The sequence below is a fragment of the Mus caroli genome, unplaced genomic scaffold, assembly GCF_978045245.1.
Source record: "Mus caroli unplaced genomic scaffold, Mus_caroli_1 scaffold_3, whole genome shotgun sequence".
In the NCBI taxonomy this organism is placed as follows: domain Eukaryota; kingdom Metazoa; phylum Chordata; class Mammalia; order Rodentia; family Muridae; genus Mus; species Mus caroli.
The window spans coordinates 107,597,911-107,616,790 of NW_028227258.1; the positions used below are offsets into that span (position 1 = coordinate 107,597,911).

Below are 18,880 nucleotides of genomic sequence, written 5' to 3' on the forward strand. Positions count from 1 at the left end.
CCAATCAGAGCCAAACCTCAGAGTGGAAACAAGCTTTTGCTCTGCTTCAGTTGTCACAGTGACAGAAAGCTTACTCACACTCAGCACGGTCATCAGTTGATGTCTACCCTCCTCCACTTTGCATACATCTCTTGTAAGTCGTAGCTGGTCCAGCTTTGGAGTGGTTCTGCTCACAGCTGTAACTGTACCCAGCCCACCCCCTCCTGCCACCACGTCTTCTTCTTCTTCTTCTTCTTCTTCTTCTTCTTCTTCTTCTTCTTCTTCTTCTTCTTCTTCTTCTTCTTCTTCTTCTTCTTCTTCTTCTTCTGTCCTCAAACACACTAGAAGAGGACATCGGATCCCTATTACAGATGGTTGTGAACCACCATGTGGTTGCTAGGAATTGAACTCAGGACCTCTGGAAGAGCAGTCCATGCTCTTAACCACTGAGCCATCGCTCAACCCTCCTGCCACTTCTTTGCATCACTTCTACACAGTGACCAAAAATGCAAGAGCAGTGGTGTCAGGGAGGAAAGACTTATTCCTGCTCTTGATCTGAGAGGGCGCCATCCATCATGATGGAAAAGCACTGTGCTGAATGGAGCAGTGGAGCAGCTTGGAGCTGTGCAGCCGGAGGAGGAGGCAGCTAGTTTCACTGCTCTGGCAGGAAGATGGATGGCCTAGAATGCTCAGCCCCTCTGTACATCTGACAACTCCATCCCATTCCTAGGTACTCACTACTGCTGTGATAAAACAGACCCGGCCCAACCTGAGGATGAACCGGTTTATTTCATCTCACAGTTTATAGTCCACTGTGCAGGGCAGTCAGGGAGGAACTTGGAGCAAGATCGGAAGCAGAAGCCATGGAGGAAGGTTGCTTACTGGCTCACTCCCCTTGGCATGCTCAGCCTGCTTTCTCTATAACCCAAGAGGACTACCTGCCTAGACGTGGCACCACCCACTGTGATCTGGGCCCTCCCACATCAATCATAAACTAAGAAAATACCCCATGGACTTGCCAGCTGATCAATCTAATGCAAGCATTGTGTCAACTGAGGTTCTCTCTTCCCAGGTGACCCTAGCTTGTGTCAAGTTGATAAAAACAATAATAAAGCAAACCTGACTGGCACCACCCAAAACTGGGCGACCTGCTAGAGACCAGGTGTTTGAGTGTGAGGCTATAGGGACATTTCAGAGTCAAACCAGAGCAAATAAACTCCCCCTTGCATTTCATCTGTAACGGTCCTAATTCTATGCCTTTCCTGCCTTCCCCAGAACTTTACTTCAAAGTCATCATTTGCTTCATAACTAGTATTGCTAACTTCCCTGAGCACCTGGTACCTAGACTATGTGGACACAGAGCACTGATCCGTGTGAGCTCTATCTGATAGTAGAAACGCATATCCTTCAAGACCAGCAACAACCAGAGGTGTCACAGAGGGGAGAGGACATGGGGAAGATGTGACAGAGATGACATCTCAGGGACCTTGAGAAGCATGCAAGTCTACATCCTGTCCCCTCCCCATCTCTAAGGGTACAGCCCTGTAGGGGCTGGCCTGGTGGCACAATGTCCCTTGTAAAGACTATCCAGAATGCCTCCGGTATATAGAACCTACTGGAGTTTTGAGAGTAAAAACCTCATCTTTCAAACTAGTTGCATACATAGGGTAAAGAAATGTGTGGGAGCTCGCTCACTTCAGAGAAACAGGAAGGGACTGACATGAGCAAAGAGTAGATGGTCTTGATTTACCAATGAAGGGCAGACGAGGGTCTACCATGCAAGCCTCCTGACCCAGAACTTGCCAAGTGCCACACAGGCACTCCCTGCTTCCATCCGCACGTCTCGAAAGGTAAGGTTAGGGCCTGGTGTGGTGGCACATGCCTTTAATCCCAGCACTTGGAAGGCAGAGGCAGGCGGATTTCTGGTCTACAGAATGAGTTCCAGGACAGCCAGGGCTATACAGAGAAACCCTGTCTCGAAAAAAACCAAAAAACAAAAAACAAAAAAAAGGTAAGGTTACTAGTTGTGTCTCACAGCTGAAGATCCTGGGACACAAAGCACCTGGCACACAGTTCAAATCCCAATCAGCCTGAGTCCAGACCTCAGGCAAGAAAGCAGCATGCCTCCTGGCGCTGCCAGAGTTCACATGGAACTGTAAAGTGTGTGAACAAAATGTGACCCCAGGTGTGAATTGTATGTAAAGATGGCTCTACTGGGAAAAGCCCTTGCACAGAATTGACACATGATTGTCATCCCTAGAACCCACTCCAGAGTTGTCCTCTAACCTCTGTGTGTGAACTGGGCCACATATGCTCTCAAACCCTCCACGAGTCATACACAGAGCCCCAGCCCTAATGCCAGAGAGAAGGCTGAGGGTGCCATGTGTGAGCCCGCTGAGGCTGTGCCCCTACCAGCGCAATGCCAGAGAAAACTTACAGAACAAGACTTCCTATTTTTCATCTCTGGAGGATAGGTGGTATCTTAGGGTTTTATTGCTGTGAAGAGACACCATGACCACAGCAACTCTTCTTACAAAAGAAACACTGTATTGGGGCTGGCTTACAGTTCAAATGCTTAGCTCATTATTGTCATGGCAGCACACAGACAGACATGGTGCTGGAGAAGGAGCTGAGAATTCTACATCTTGATCTGAAGGTAGCAGGAGACATGCTCCACACTGGGCATAGCTTGAGCATAGGAGACCTCAAAGCCCACTTCCACAGTGGCACACTTCCTCCAACAAGACCACACCTACTCCAACAAGGTCACACCTCCTCATAGTGTCACTCCCTGTGGGCCAAGCATTCAAACACATGCGTCCATGGGGGCCAAGCCTATTCAAACCACCACATTCCATTTCCTGGACCACATGGGCTTGTAGGCATAAATAACATAATGCAAAATACTTTTAGTTCAACTTCAAAAGTTCCCATAGTCTATCACAGTCTCAACAATACTTAAAAGTCCAAAGTCTCTTCTGAAGTTCATACCGTCTCTTAACTGTAACCTCCTATAATATCAAAATCAAAAATAGATCACATACTTCCAACATACAATGGCACAGGATATACATTATGGTTCCAGAACATATAGGGAAGAGAGCATACTGAGGAAATACTGAACCAAGGCAAGACCAAGAATCAGCTGGGCCAACAACGACAAACTCTGCATCCCCATGTCTGATGTCAACACGATCTTCAGATCTCCAACTCCTTTCAGCTTTGTTGACTGCAACACCCTTCTTTCTCATCCGTTAGCAGCTCTCCTCAGCAGAAATCCCATGGCTCTGGTATCTCTAACTCCTGGATCTCCAGGGCAATCCAGGCTTCACCTTCAGTTTCTTATAATGGCTTCTCTGGGCCTCCATGTAGGGCCATCCGCCACACACCTGGCCTCAGTAGGTTTCTTTAGTCACAGAGGGGGATTCCATAATCCCTTTCTTCTATTCTTGACTTTAAGATCAGAACCACATGCTGAAGCTACCAAGTTCTGCTGCTTGCTGGGGCTGGAACATGGCCCCCTTGTTCAATTACATCCTCACCAGCTTTCTGTTTTTCATGGTTTCCTTCATTGCCTAAGCTTGGCTGTCCTGGATCCTTGCCTGCGAACCAGATTGACCTTAAACCCAGATATCCACATGCCTCTGTCTCCCCAGTGCTGGGATTTAAAGTTGTGTGTCACCATGCCTGGACCTAAACTGTTCTTAGTTTCTGTATGACGTCAGAAATAATTTAATTCTGTTTCACTATGTGTTATAATTTTACTGGTCTTTGCAGTATCTCAAATTCTGGTATTAAGTAAATATACCTATCATTCCTTAGAAACTACTTTTTGGATACAGGGTTTCCCGTGGTTGAGATACAGTTTAGGAATAGTCTTGTCTGGGTTGCCAAGAAGGTTTGATGCCAGCAATGAAAAGGAAAGGAAAAGAGATGAAGAGCAAACAGACTTTCACAGAGAAGATATCCCAATGGGAAGGCTGTGGGGCCACAGCGTACACAGGAAAAGGTAGGAGACGAGCAGAACAGCAAGGAAGAGGACACCTTGAGCATGGAGACACAGTCATGCCTTTATTACAATTTCCTAGCATTCCAAATTTCCTAGCGTTCCAAGTCACAAATAAAGTCTCTTTGACAACAGGTAAACTTGTATTTAAACTCATAGCCGACTTCATCTTTAAATGACTGTTACAGGGTTGTGATTTAATCATGATTGTATAAATTGTGAGGGTATCTTTAAAAAAACTGCTTCTGTCTTTGGTCCCCAAGGGTCCATCTCAGAACCTTAAGTGACAGGAGCCAAAATACAGACTGCTAAATAAATAAATAAATCTAACTTATGACACAAATATTAAAAAAAAAGAGACATCACGTGGTCTCCTCATAGCAGTTAATTCTCAAGAATATACAAAGGCAGATACTGAGAACAGGCCCATCGAAGCTTTATTGAAAATCTTGATTTCAAGTAAAATTGCATGTGGGATAAAAATGCAGTCCAGCCCTGCCAGCAACTAATTCGCTTTCCGTGTTTGCTTGAGCCTCCAGGCACCCGTCAGATACCGAAGTCGGATGAAAAGCAGGTCTTTGCCCATTTGTAGCCAGCTCCAGAATGGAACTAACTTAGAACCTGCAATTAAAAATAAATTAAATTAACCTGGGAGAAATATACAGTAGTTTAGAGCTGTAACCTACAAGTCAGGCTGGGGCAGGGGCAGAAAGGTAGAGCAGTTTTCTACACGTGTGGATGTCTGGGCGTGCACACACACACACACATGTGCACACTCACACACTTATTGCATGAGAGGTTGCACGTGGTGGGAGAGCCACTGACCTTTGTGAGCCAAGCAAGCCCGTCAGGGTAAAGAGCCAGAGGTGACTCTCCCGTGTGGAAGTCTCAAACAGAGGCCATGGGAGAAGGGGCTGTGCAGAGTGCACTAGGAACTGAGTGGCAGCTCCTGGATGGCTTAGCTCCACACAGTGCTTTGTCAGTACACAGCCTGAGGACCTCTTCTACTGGAACCTTGGGTCAGGAGAGGCCCACTGAAGACTCAAAGAAGAGTCTGGAAAAACAGCAGGAGGGAATCTAATGGAACACAGAGGAGGCCTGGCTGAAGGAGAGGGGTGGGTGAACGCCAGACATCAGACTGCAGCCTCGCCCAGTTAAGGACTAGCTGTACATAAACAGTACACTTACCCTCAATTTCTGTCCAGTTGACAGCAACTTCTGCTATTGGGATTTGAAGAAACTGTGCTATGTACAGCAGCTCTACATCGAATGCCCTGAAACAGAAAATATATTGATATTTATTCCTAAAAGGACAAGTAGGGGCACCAACCAGGACAGGTTTTGAGGCTTCCTGGACACATGCAAAGCTTCTATGTAAACCTGAAGGCCAGACTCTCAGAGGGTCAGACAACTGACACTGAGTGGGTCAGAAGCTTCAGGGAGAAGAAGATATCCAGTGTGTGGTCACGTGACATCTAAGTGAGACATGCTGACCTTCAGCCACAGCTCAGAAACCCTCAGATGAAGCCATCCTTGTGTGTTCACTCACCTCACGATACATAACAAAGGGTTCCTCAAGGGGCTCTCTGCTCACTCACAGCTGCTTCTCCACTTTCTCCTCTCAGCCAGGGACCCTGGGTTTTTTTTTTTTTTTTTTTCTGATTAAAGGTCCCTGTCCCCTCCCTGTCCTGTCTGGAACATGGTAGCCCTGCAGCTCTGGAAGCCTATACTGGAAGGCTCTAGTTGTGACAGGTATACCCACAGTGCTACTCTGCCCCAACACACATGGTCACAGCCAGGCCTAGCTTGGATCCATCCTTTCGCCCAGAACTAGACCTGTGGATCCACCACGTTAAACATGAAAACAGAACCAGGTAGCAAGAGCCAAGGAGACTTGGCCACAGCCAGGGTCGGGGATTTGGATTGCTGGGGAAGCCTTTGGGAACTGACGGTGACAGTACAGGACTAGAAGGACAGACACCTGAAGACTACCTACTTTATATTTCACCAATGACAATCTAGGAAATAAGATTTTAAAACACACAGACAGACAAACACACACACATTTTAATTTTGAAGCTACAGTGGAAGAGAATTTTTCTGTAGTTTACATGAATTCTATTTCTAGAGAAGATGACAGACCCTTGAAAACAGATGCACAGAAGTGACAGAGACATCAAACATGGACACTTAGTACATAATTATGCAGCTGCCCACCAGGAACAAGTTACACAGAACTTGTGACTAGCTCTCAAGAGGACCCTTTCAGCAGCATTTCCTGGGCACTGACACTGCATCAAGCACTACTTAGAGAAGAACAGGTCAGTGAGTCAACTCAGGAGGGATTCCTTCTCCTCCAGAGGCCCCCAGACCACCCCCAAAGCTAGAGGCGAAGTCCAGGGCCTCGTGCTTGCAAGAACCCTTCCGACTAAGTGACATTCCGGGGCCTTCACAAGCATATGCTTGAAGGAGGGAAACCTGCCTAAGGAATGCCTCAGAGGAGAGAGGACCACAGTCATGAGGCCAGTGCAGGGCTGGGGGAGGGGAGGAGACACAGCAGTCAGCTCTGAAGGTCACGGAGGTCACTGCGGGGTTTGCTGTAGAGGGTCGAGTGTGAATACGAAGATCCCTGGGGCTGCATGGAAACTAACAGGCTGTGGCCACAGCCAATGTCAGAGCTGGTTCAGGAGGCAGGAATGACAAACGTGTGACAGAAGAGGGACAGGATGGGAAAGATGAAGTAGCTGTAGGGATCTCTTTTAAGAAAAGGCTGTGGCTGGAGTGGATGGGGCTGGGGCTGAAGGACATAGGCAGGGTCAATGGACAGGATTTGAAGGAAGATAGGAAGGATGAACACGGGAGAGAAAAGAAATGGAAAAGGCTAGGCTTGAAGATGGGAAGGGTGGGGAGAGAGAGAGAGATTGAGAGAGAGTGCACACACACACACACACACACACACACACACACACACACACAAGAGCTCAGTCATTAATGGCCAGGCTGCAGAGAGAGACCTACCTCCGGGAAGGGAGTGTAAGAGGTGAAGGAAGATTAAGGACACAGGGTACACTTTAGCCTGTCCTTAGATGAACATGTAACAAATGTGTCAATCTGGCTCTACCTGGATATTCGTCGGGAGATGACAAGCCTGTATCCAGTTGTTTGGATGCCCACGGGAGGCAACGCGATATACCTTCCAGTCAGAAACCTACCATCGTTCAATGTGCAGAGACGAGAAGGTCCGGGCTGCTGCTTCTCGGGTCAGTAATTTGAACCCGCACTGTGTGTCCCTGATTCCTTTGACACAGAGGAACCACACCAGGAAATGGAATCCGTACATAAGAAAGGTACGGAAATAAGAGCGCTAAAACAGAGGCAGAAGAGAAATGATTTAGCATTCCTGAGACATTGAGGACAGCACTTAAAACTGAGGCTGGCCCGGTGCACCTCCAGTGTGGATGGCATGGGGCCGAAGGCACACTGAACAGGATGGTGCCGCAGAAACAGAGCACTATGGGAGCAGTTACTGATTCCTGGGACCTGGGTCTGGGAGCACAAGGTCAGGACCGGAGCGGATGAGCACCGCAGTGGTTTGGTTTTAAATCATCAGCAAACCAGGGTGAGGATAAGCACTTGAGTCCTGGCTCCTGGGCTGATGATTAGCAAGCCGCCCCGAGTACACTACATCAGCTGTCTCCTCGGCTAAGGAGGGCACCTTCCCTTCAGAGTTACAGGGAGAGTGGAACAGAATTACATCACAGCTGTAAGCCATGTGCTTGGCTGGAGAGTAACTGGAACTCAGTAACAGTTTTAGAGAGAAGGCTGAGGGCTCTACTCTCACCACAGCGCCCCTTGTGGAGAGGAGGCAGGCGCTCAAAGCCCTCCTCTGCTGCTGCCACCTGCAACCACCAGGCATGTTTTGAGGCAGGCAGGGGTGGGAAACCTCATCTTAAAGACACTTTAGGAACCTCACATTACCTACTCAGTGCCTTCCACATACAATACTTCTGATAAACCCCAGGGGCACTAAACGCCCCAAAAGATGATCACACAAAAGAAAGGGGACAAACAGAAACAGCAAGATAGGAAAATGAAAGCCAAAGGTGATGAATACGACCTGCAAACTGTTGTGCTTGACCACTGTCAGTGTGATCTACACAGGAGCAGCCTCCACCCAGAGCCTTTGTAAAAGGGACAGTCATGAGCCTGACAATCTTCAGCTAAGTATTTTCCTTAGAGACACGAAACGAGAAATATTTAAACTCTGAACAAAGCTCAAAACATATTCTGAATAGAACCCACCATAAAAGCCTGGGGCAGGAATGTTCGGGGTTTGTGCTTTTTTTTCTGAATTTTGGAAAATATTTTTTTTTGTTAAAAAGACAAGCATGGTTTAGAAGTGTGCCATGACTAAACAATACTCTGTGTCTTAAACACAACTCTAAGAGAGTTTACGTCCTGAGGGAGTCTCTACCTGTCCTTCGCACACTTAAAGAGACCAACTCTGAAATGTGCTAATCCTTCATAAAAAACTCCAATGAGGTTGAAGGGAAGATCGTCTCTGAGAGAAAACATAGGGACCCATTTCTTGTCAGATGTGTATGTGTAAGTAAAAAGAGATTAAATATCAACAGGCTGTTATCTATAGCTCGGGACAGCCTCACCTGAGCAATTGATTCTTTCTCCAGATGAGCTCGAGACCCACATGCAATAGCCATTTGCTCCTGAGGGAAAAGCGACAACGTTGTTCTCTTCAATGTTTAAGTATCACGTATAAACACATCCATTTCAATGTAAAGTCTCACCTCCATAACTACTTTGAAAAAATAAGATTATAGTTATAAAGTATACTGAGGGGTTCAGAATATGCATAGCTGGAGACAGCTAGTCACACTTTAGTAAGAGGACTCTGCTGGGCATGGCTGGACACAGCTTTAGTCCCTGCACTTGGGAGGCAGAGGCAGGGGCGTCTCTGAGCTCATGCCCAGCTTGCTCTACACAGAAAGACCCTATGTAGAGCAAGAAGAAAGGAAGTTGAACTTGAGGTAAATCCTGAGGGCTTGCTCTCGAGCCCTGTCCCTCACACTGTCACTTACTTACAGCATGTTCTTATACTCACAGGCCATGGCTGTAGATCACTCAGCCCCTTTTCTAATTTCTCAACATCTGGAAACTTTGTGGCTCCGTCAGCATCTGCCATGAGGATCTTCTCTCCTCGGGAACTGAATACACCCTGTATTCAAAAGTTCCAGGTGAAAGAAAATTGCTTAGAATTATGTTTGAATTTGATGGCACTTCAGTTCATTCTATTCAAGCACATCTAAGATGGCAGCAGGAGGCCAGCGTTCACTGCTGAGAGGATAAGGTGTCCCGACACGTATCTACTGTCCGTTTCACTGTTGCAAAAGTTTTACAATCCTCCTAAGCTGACACCCATCACGCCCTTCTATGTGCCCTGTGTTATGTAGTCATGCTGCTCACGTGACTCCAGAGGCGACCTGAGCAACAGATAAAGGAACCTGTCCTCAGACAAACAAACAGAGATAACACGTAAGATCTGGGCATGCGGCTCTGCACATCTGTAATCCCCCACTCAGGAGGTAAGGAGGACTTCCAGTCCGAAGCCTCATATTCTTGTGAAGTGCAGGGTAAGAAGTTAGTTTTCTTTTCTTTCCTTTTTTTTTTTTTTGGTTTTCCAAGACAGGGTTTCTCTGTGTAGCCCTGGCTGTCCTGGAACTCACTTTGTAGACCAGGTTAGCCTTGAACTCAGATATCCGCCTGCCTCTGCCTCCCGAGTGTTGGGATTAAAGGCGTGCGCTACCACGCCCTGTGAGAAGTTAGTTTTCTTTATTACAGTGCCATAAATATTGTAAATTGCTGCTGACCAGGGCAGAGGAGGTGTTGCTAACGTCAGGGCCAACATTTACAACAATTACTTTCTGTTATGGCGTCTGACACTTGTGAAGAGCAGGTTTGGTTGCCAGTGCAAACCACACTGTACGTGCATGTTTCACAAGGACATGACCTGCGGATGAACTCCGATCTCTGCTGTGAGCCTGAGTGAGCGGCACAGCAGCCCTGACAGCATGGCGCTGACTGCTTGCTCTTCTCTACATGCACAGAACACTATCACCTGCCTCCTCAGTAGGTCTCTGTCTCCCTCAGACCCACTTCCATTGACTTGTGGCATCTCCCATGCATCTTCCCCTTTTCTGTCCTGTCACCACCACAGTACAAATGAACTAAACCTCACTTAATACTACACTGGCTCACGGCTGATGACTTTTCTCAAGTGTTATGCTTGGTTAAGTCTAAAAGCACTGAGGGAACACTGTGAGGAATGAGGAGAACAGAGGTGTGTGTGTGTATATATGTGTGTGTGTGTGAGTGTGTGTGAAAGAAAGACTGTGATTAATTTACATCTCCATGTATGAAAATGTCTAATGAAACACATGATTTCCTACATGTGCTATTAAAAAGATTTAATTTTATGTGTATGAGTGTTTTGCATAAATGTATGGAATATGCACCATGTATGTATAGTACCTGCAGAGGCCAGAAGAGGTGCTGGATTCCCTGGAATTGGAGCTACAGGTGGTTATGAGCCACCATAAGGGTGCTGGGAACCAAACCTGGGTCCTCTGCAAGAGCAGCCAGTACTCTTACCTGCTGGGCCACCTTTCCAGGTTAAATTTTTTATTTAACTATCAATGAATGAATGAATGAATGAGTGAGTGAATGAATGGACCCTCCCTATCCCAAGGCTTGTGATCTGTCCTTACTTGCTCTCACCATCCTCCTGTGGCAGACACTGTTAGTCATCTGCCCGAGGACCTCACATCACATCTAAAGGCTTTCTCCTTTCAGAAAGAAGCCTGATCTTGTCACGGATGAAAATGTTAGAAGAAAAGTGATCAGGAGGCACAGTGACACAAACTTGTAATCTCAGCACTCCGGAGGCAGTGCTGAGGCAGAAGGATTGCTCTGAGTCAAGGCCAGCCTGAGTTTCAGAGGAAGACACTATCTAAGCAACAATAAAACAAGAAAGAAAAAGGGAAAGCCAAACATAAGGGACCCGTTCTTCCTCCTCCCTAGGAATTGGGACGGCCCTGTGACACTGTGCTGGCCCCTGAGATGTAAGAGCGGTACCTGTGGGATTCTGGGAAAGTACATCACTTCCCTGTGTGTATGGAACGTGGAGGTGGAGGTGAGTCATTTGTGTTCAGGAGGAAAAGGAAATGAAAGGCGAGAGCGGGGGCCTCTGCTGATGACCGGAGACCTAGACATGAGTTCCTACACTAAGGCATTTAAGGAGTGGGATCTGCATTTTCTTTTTTGTGAATTTTTAGGGTCCATTTTTCAGTTGAATTTGTTTTCTGTCTGATGGGTCTTGGCTGAAGACGACTCCTCTGGCCTAGGCCTTACAGGCATCTCTCCCTCACAGGGGCCTCGCCCCAGTCTTCCCCACCCTCACTCCACTCGTGCAGATGCCTTGCTTTCCTGTTCTGCAGCGTACCACATCAGCAGACCCAGGATTCACCTACGTTCATGCTCTGCGGCTCCTTCCCGTGGGAAAGCTCCACACACAAAGCAGGCGGTCCTACTGTGAGCTCGGTGGCTCTAGCCACCGCAAAGACAACATGAAACTCAGCACAAGCTCAGCCTCTTTCTGAGTCAGCTTGTCTTTACAGAGTATGATGCTTAGACTTCACTAAATCAAACATACAGCTATTAAAACTGTTGATAACTCGCAATGCTACTATCGGATATGTGGCATCGTAGGCAGAAAAGGTTATTAAAATACCTTCACATCTTAAACAAAAATGTAAATTATTACCATCCTAACAGCACCACCTTTCCCACGGTTCTGCACCAACGTTATCACCCGTACTTTGTCACTTCCGTATTTCTGGCAGTATTTTAAAGCGACCTGTCGGTGACATAAAAGTTAGAATACAGTTAGCTTGGAGAACTGGTGTCAAAGATATGGGTTATCCTGATGTGATCGGAACATGTTAGATGCATGTACTAAACACCACCGTGCTCTATAAACATGCACAATCACTATCTGTCAGTTAAGGTAGACATAATCAAGTGTAAACAGAAAGGTGAGCAATAATTCAGATCCCACAAGTCACACAGACTGGGCTGCCACCTTCAGCCCACCCTTCTGTGACCAGAGGCTTAGTGGGAATGACTAGGTCAGGTTGGTCTTTGGCATTTCCATGGGGGACTGTCTTGACTGCTGCCACTGGAAATGCAGGGCCCATTGTGGGTGGCGCCACTCCCTAGGCCAGGCTCTGAATGCTGTATGACTGAAGAAAGTTGGCAAGTAAGCAGGCATTATGGGTGCATTTGTTTCTCTCTGCCCTTGATTGGGGATACGATGTGACCAGCTGACTCCTACCTCTGTGACTTTCCTGCAGTGATAAACTGGAATCTGGGAGCTAAATAATCCTTCCCCCCACCCCCCTTTTTTGGTCAGAGCATTTTACTAGGAACAGAAGTGAAAATGCAGTGGAAAGTAATGATCCCAGCTTTGGGTTCCTCCAGCAAGTGGAAACAAGCCACAAGGACTAAACGGCTCCAGGTTTTCTACCAACCAGCCGTTCTAAAAGCACCCATACATTTACCTTTGACGTCTGGTCTTCACTGCCATCGTCAACCACTATCACCTCATATGTGAACGTGCAATCATGTTTCTGCGAGAAGCCAAAGGAACACGTCATAACCTGGCGAAATCGCGATAGGGATTATAAACTTGTAAGTAGTTTTTTAATTTCCTTCTATCTTTGGGTGGGCATGCACACATGTATGAGGGAGGGGGACAGGTGTGGCGCACACATGGAGATCACAGGACAACTTGCAGGGGACTCTTTCTGAGGAAAGGCTGGCCTCTGGCCTCCATATGTGCAACAGCTTCTACAGGGTGGTCACAGGGATCAATTAGTTTATAATTTAATTTTAATTTTAAGCCCAATATTTGTCTATTATAGCACCCTGGGCTCAGTCTCCACTGTTTAGGTAGGATTTGGGGGAACACAAGGAGGAATTCATTTAGTGAATAAAAGGATTGGGAATTGTTACCTGGCTCCATATACATATGGTTCAGAATACAATAATGAAAAGTGAAATAGCTAGGCATGGTGGCACATGCCTGCAATTATAGTATCTGGAAGCTGAGGCAGGAGGATTGTAAGCTGAAGGCCAGACAACCTGGCACACAGAAATTTATGGCAATTTTATGGGGGTGGGTCCATAGCAAGATACCATCTCAAATTAAAAAAAAAAAAAAAAGGAAAGGAAGTCTGGGGAGGTAGCTCATTGGGTCATATATAAGCATGAGGGCCTGAGTTCAGATCCTCTGGGTTTACTACATAAAGCCACACCACAGCACTGTAATACCAGTGTGTCTGTGGACACATGGAAGGTAAAGACAGGAGAATCTTGGAGCTCACAGGCCCTGTGCACACCACACTGATCAATAGCTCTCATTGGGGGGAAAGTGAAGACTGACTCCCAGGGTTGTTTTTGTTCTTCACATGTGCTGTGGTTGTACCTCTACTCACACACAAACACACACATGAACATACATATGTGTACATGATAGAACTATCTACTCTCTAACAAATTCAGTAGACAACATGGTTCCAGTGATATCACCATACTGTACTTTCCATCCTCAAAATGTAACCATTCAGACACATGCCTGCTATCTTAGTGCTTGGGATGTGGGAACAGACTGTGTTATAACTGAGAGTTTGTGCCCTTTGACCAATATCTTCCCATTGCTCTCTACCCTCAAAGTCTGGCAACCAGCCTTCTGTGAGACTGACAGTCCACCCACTCCCACTCCTCGCCCCTGGCGTTCCCCTGTACTGAGGCATATAAAGTTTGCACGACCAAGGGGCCTCTCTTTCCACTGATGGCCGACTAGGCCATTTTCTGCTACATATGCAGCTAGAGACAAGAGCTCCGGGGGTACTGGTTAGTTCATAATGTTGTTCCAACTATAGGGTTGCAGACCCCTTTAGCTCCTTGGGTACTTTCTCTAGCTCCTCCATTGGGGGCCCTGTGTTCCATCCAATAGCTGACTCTGAGCATCCACTTCTGTGTTTGCCAGGCACCGGCATAGCCTCACAAGAGAGAGCTATATCAGGGTAATTAAAAAATTTTTAAGACTGTAATTTCATATCTTTAATCAATGTGAATTCATCTGAGAATCAAAGCTTAACAGAGTATGTTATAAAGCCTCTAATGGATCTTTCTCTATTTATGACTACATACATATACATACACCTATTTTTAAAGACATCACAGAAGTAAGTCTGCACACATTCACTGGCATATAATCTATAATATGTCACCAAGCAAGAGAGAATTAAAAGTTGGGGGAGGGGACATGAGGGAAATGACAGCTTCCTGGTTTGTCTGCTGCTGGAGGTAGCGTGCTGCATGCTGAGCCTGCTTGCTGACAGCCAGCAGCTTGCTGAGCCACACATGGCCCAGGGCTGAGCAATGATTCCCACAGTGCGCCTAGCCTGGGGGGTCTGTAACTGGTGACCCGTTGTGGTTTTGACTGAAGCTGTGACATCGAAAGAGAAGTGTGATACCTGTCTCTTTTCTAGGTAGTTCAGGGCTTCATCCATCATCACAGGCACTAAATAGAAAAAAAAATTATAGATTACTTTTGAAAATGAGTTAGCTAGCCCCAGCACACTCCACTTACACAGGGAAAAGGTGTCTGTCATCTCCCAAGCCCCTGAGATGTCACCCAGGCCATTCTTCCCTGGAATGTCTCTGGCCCTCATCAGGTTACTTCTCTAAGAACTTCAATCCTGCCATCTCCATTCCCCTCTTTCTCAGTCTCAGCTCCAACTCTGCACTCCTCAGGGAGAGCAGACACTGTACACTGCCTCCTCTTCCCAAATGGCCCATTAGCAAACAAACTCAAATAGAACTTACACCGTTTTTCTTCATTGTAGGAAGGCACAACAACAGATAGCTGTTTCGTAGGCGAGTCCCAGATGCTGGGCAGAGCTTCCTTCTGGCCTTTGGCATTGAGGAAGAATTTCTCTTCCTCATGTTGGTAACATGGTGGCATTTTTGCAGCAGTTATAAACGCCACAATGGAAACCTAAAGGCAGACATGAAAAACAGCTTACACTGTTCTAATATTTGTTGTTCTAAAACATTGTTATTTGCAAAATTTGGGGAGGGGGATATGTAGTCTCGGGTTTGGTTCTAACAGTCCTGGAGGTGATTCTGCGGTTTCATGGCAGCCAGACTTGTAAAAATCCTCTTATGAAATGACGATTGTCCTTGTCCCCATTGGTAACGCACTAAAGGCTTCAGGAGGCCTTGTTTTCACCTCTTCTTCCTTGGACCTCTGCTATGCCAAATCTAAGAGTCAGTCTACTCTTACAAATGAATAACAAGGTACTACCTCCTGCATGGGGTGCATATGTGAGAGGACAGATCCGTATGTTAGCTAACAGGGAAGGACCAAACAGACTCAGCCTCTGAAGGAAAGGCTCCTTGGAGCCCACAGCAGGGACCATATGCTTAAGAATGTATTCTGATACTTATCCTTGGTTAGAATTGAGAATACAGCATCTTCTAGAGTAACAAATAAGACTTGAAGGCTCCTGGGGCTGGAGAGATGGTTCAGTAGTTAAGAGCACTGGCTCTTCTTGCAAGGAACTCAGGTTTGGTTCCCAGCACCCACACGGCTGCTCACAACTATCCATAACCCCAGTTCCAAGGGATCGGGCATCCTATTCTGGCTTCTGGGGACTTGAGGCATGCACACATTGCACATACCTACATACATTCACACAAGGCACTCATGTACAGAAAATAAAAATAAATACTAAGAAAGAAACCCCTGGGTGCCTTTTCCATGTGCTTGGGAAATGAGCCTTAATTTATATCACTGTTTTCAGTGGTGAACTTTAAAAACAAAGCTACACGTGTGTGTAACTGTACCCATCCTGCTTTGATGATTCTCTCTAGCACCCCACTATGTGTGTACGGGGCAGCAGCCACAATGGAAATTAAGACGAGGGCTCAGTGGTTGAGAGCACTGGCTGCTCTCGCAGAGGACCCAGTTCAGTTCCCTGCACCCAATGTAGCGGCTCTCAACTGACTGCTTGAAAGTGCAGCTCCAGGGAACCCAAAGTCTCTCTGGCTTCTAAACTTATGCATACACACTTAAAAATAATAAAAATAAAAACACAGTATGGCGGCGTGCTCTACTGTCCAGATTGTGACTTCTGAATTCAGTTTTCCAAAGAGCAATCGATTCTCCTAAGAAAAGGATTAATCCAGATCTGGGGTGGGAAGGTGTATTATTAACACAGCATATCATAGAGAAAGCAAATTCCATCTGTACCCACGAGGGCTACATGAAAGGGAACAGGTACAGGGGGGTCACTTGAGGACAAACAAGTAGGTGAGTCACTTGAAGGCATTTCTCAGACCTGTGAAAAAGAAACTTCAGCATCGAAAGAATAATCACTACAATGAATGAAGACATAGAAAAATTTAAGTCTGTAATAACACAAAAGTAAAACTGGCCACCCTCTTAAGATGTCAGGGGAAACATCTCATCATTTTAAAAAAATGTGTGCTTCCATATGTGAAAGTGTTTCGGGTGGGTACAAGAAATGTGGAGGGCAAGTTAAAGATGCTTAGGAAGGCGTCTGTGAAATCCATACTGGTGCCAGGTGTGGTGGCGTGCACCTTTAATCCCAGCACTTGGGAGGCAGAGGCAGGCAAATTTCTGAGTTCCAGGCCAGCCTGGTCTACAGAGTGAGTTCCAAGACAGCCAGGGCTACACAGAGAAACCCTATCTTGAAAAAAAACAAAACCAAAACCAAAAAAAAAAAAAAAAAAAAAAAATCCATACTGGCAAACTCCGAGTATTTAAATTGACAGGGTATTTGGAAACACAGAAATAACAGGTTTTAAAGACAGTTGGAGTTAACTTATTAAAGTTTTTAGAAGAAAGCCCTTATAGAAATAAATGCAGATGATTTAGAGATGAAATGTTATTTGGAATTGTTTTTAAATTATTTTCAAAAGTGGGAGGAGCAGGCTGGTGAGATGGCTCAATGGGTAAGAGCACTGGCTGCTCTTCTGAAGGTCCTGAGCTCAAATCCCAGCAACCACATGGTGGCTCACAACCACCCATAATGAGATCTGACAGCCCTCTTCTGGTGCGTCTGAAGTCAGCTACAGTGAACTTATGTATAATAATAAATGAAGCTTTGGGCTGGAGCAAGCAGGGACTGAGCGAGCTGAGTTGACCAGAGCGAGCAGAGGTCCTAAAATTCAGTCCCCAACAACCACATGAAGGCTCACAACCATCTGTACAGCTACAGTGTACTCACATACATAGAATCAATCAATCAATAAATATTTTTTTTAAAAAGTGGGCGGAGAGAAAGAATGCCAACAGGCAGATGTAAAGTAGGCTTCAAGACGCAACGCACTGCACACCAAGTGCAACATGCTTGCAGTGAAATAAAGGGTACCTCTACTCGTTCAAGCCAGTGGGATCTAGTACAGTCCACACAGCCTCATCGTGCACACACAGTCAGCTAAGTCTATGTAAAGGATTCAAAGTAAACTGGCCACAACCCGGAACGTGGCCAACAAAGTTCAGATTTGTTCCAAGCCTTTAAAGAAGGCATTTTAGTGAGAGAGGGCGCTTGGCTCACCCAGACACACAGCAACAGTCATCTGGCTATACCACTTCAAGACATGTGCACATGTACATTGGCTAGGTGGCAGAGGCCTTTCTAGCCACCTGTCTCAATTCAGGCAAGCTTTTCAGAATCTGCTTTCTGAATGAGTTACAGGCTCCTTTTCAAACTATGTGGCAGAGTTTAGTTGGCAAATATGCCCTCTTCTACATAATCAGAGGGGGGTCTGCCACGTTTCTACAGGAATGGCAAAGAAAACGCCAGGGTGCCTGATTCTCAAGCAAAAAAACCCAAAAAACCCAAAAAACCGACCCCTGGCCAAAATGAATAGAACGCCGTCTGGGCCTATCTTTTGCTGACCCATCGTCCCTAGCCTTATGGATCCGCCGCTCTTTCCAGCTGCAGTACATATGGGAGGCCCAGGAAGAAGACTGGGGAGTGGGGTGGAGGGGTGACAGGCGGGGGTTCAGAAGCAGGAGCCCCGAAAAGCTGGGCGGCGGCTCTGGGCACTCAAATAGGGTTCCAAAGGGGAACAAAGGTTCAAAGGATTTCAGGGAATCTGAGGCCAAGGGAGCCAAGCACGCGAGGGAAGCGCGGAGGGGACACCCGGAGCACGGGACTCCACCACGGTCTCACCAGAATGAGCGCGGCAGCCGCCAGCGCCACGCCGAGCCCCAGCAGCTGCAGTAGCAGCGTAGCCATTCCGCAGCTCCACACTTGCGGAAGCGCGGTGCGGCGCCGCGCCCCGCCCCGCAGGAGAGGTCGGCCTAGCCCGCGCCCGCCGCCCGCAGCGCCCCCGCCTGGCCTCGCCCCGACACGGCAGGAAAGCCGAGGCCTCCCCGCAGCGCCCCCGCGCGGCTCCGCCGAGGACGGCAGGCCGGTCGCCGAGTGCGGCAAGTCAAAGCCCTGGACCTGTGCACTGGCTTCACCCACGCGCCGTGCAGCGCAGCCATCTAAGGATGCCCGGCACCGTGGAGGGTTTTAGGGTCACCCCCTTTTCATCTCGTGCGCCAGCGTGTGTGTGGAAGTGTGTTCGTGCACGAGCGCACGGGCCCGTGGGACCCCGGGGGGGTTGGCGACTAGCGGGACGCTCGGGGTGGCCGGAGCCGGTGTTAATGCCTCGGACGCAGGAACACGGCAGCTCCCCGCTGCACTTCTCTAACCCAGGATGCCTCCGAGTGCCCTA

General features: G+C 47.2%; 1 protein-coding gene across 2 annotated transcripts; it reads right to left on the bottom strand.

Moving 5' to 3' along the window:
- Positions 1-4,397: 4,397 nt before the first annotated feature.
- On the bottom strand, positions 4,398-18,639 carry Alg5 (ALG5 dolichyl-phosphate beta-glucosyltransferase). Of its 2 annotated transcripts, none has more exons than XM_029474990.2 (10): positions 18,331-18,639; positions 14,951-15,122; positions 14,599-14,645; positions 12,619-12,717; positions 11,823-11,915; positions 9,105-9,218; positions 8,650-8,709; positions 7,198-7,349; positions 5,174-5,259; positions 4,398-4,606 (listed from the first exon to the last, which is right to left on the bottom strand). In XM_029474990.2, exons 1-10 carry the CDS (start codon positions 18,394-18,396, stop codon positions 4,491-4,493), a joined length of 1,005 nt encoding a protein of 334 aa, XP_029330850.1. In that variant the 5' UTR covers positions 18,397-18,639; the 3' UTR covers positions 4,398-4,490. The 2 variants fall into 2 exon arrangements, with proteins under 2 accessions (XP_029330850.1, XP_021014602.1); XM_021158943.3 differs by having other exon boundaries at positions 12,619-12,687; positions 18,331-18,635.
- Between the last annotated feature and the right edge of the window lie 241 nt (positions 18,640-18,880).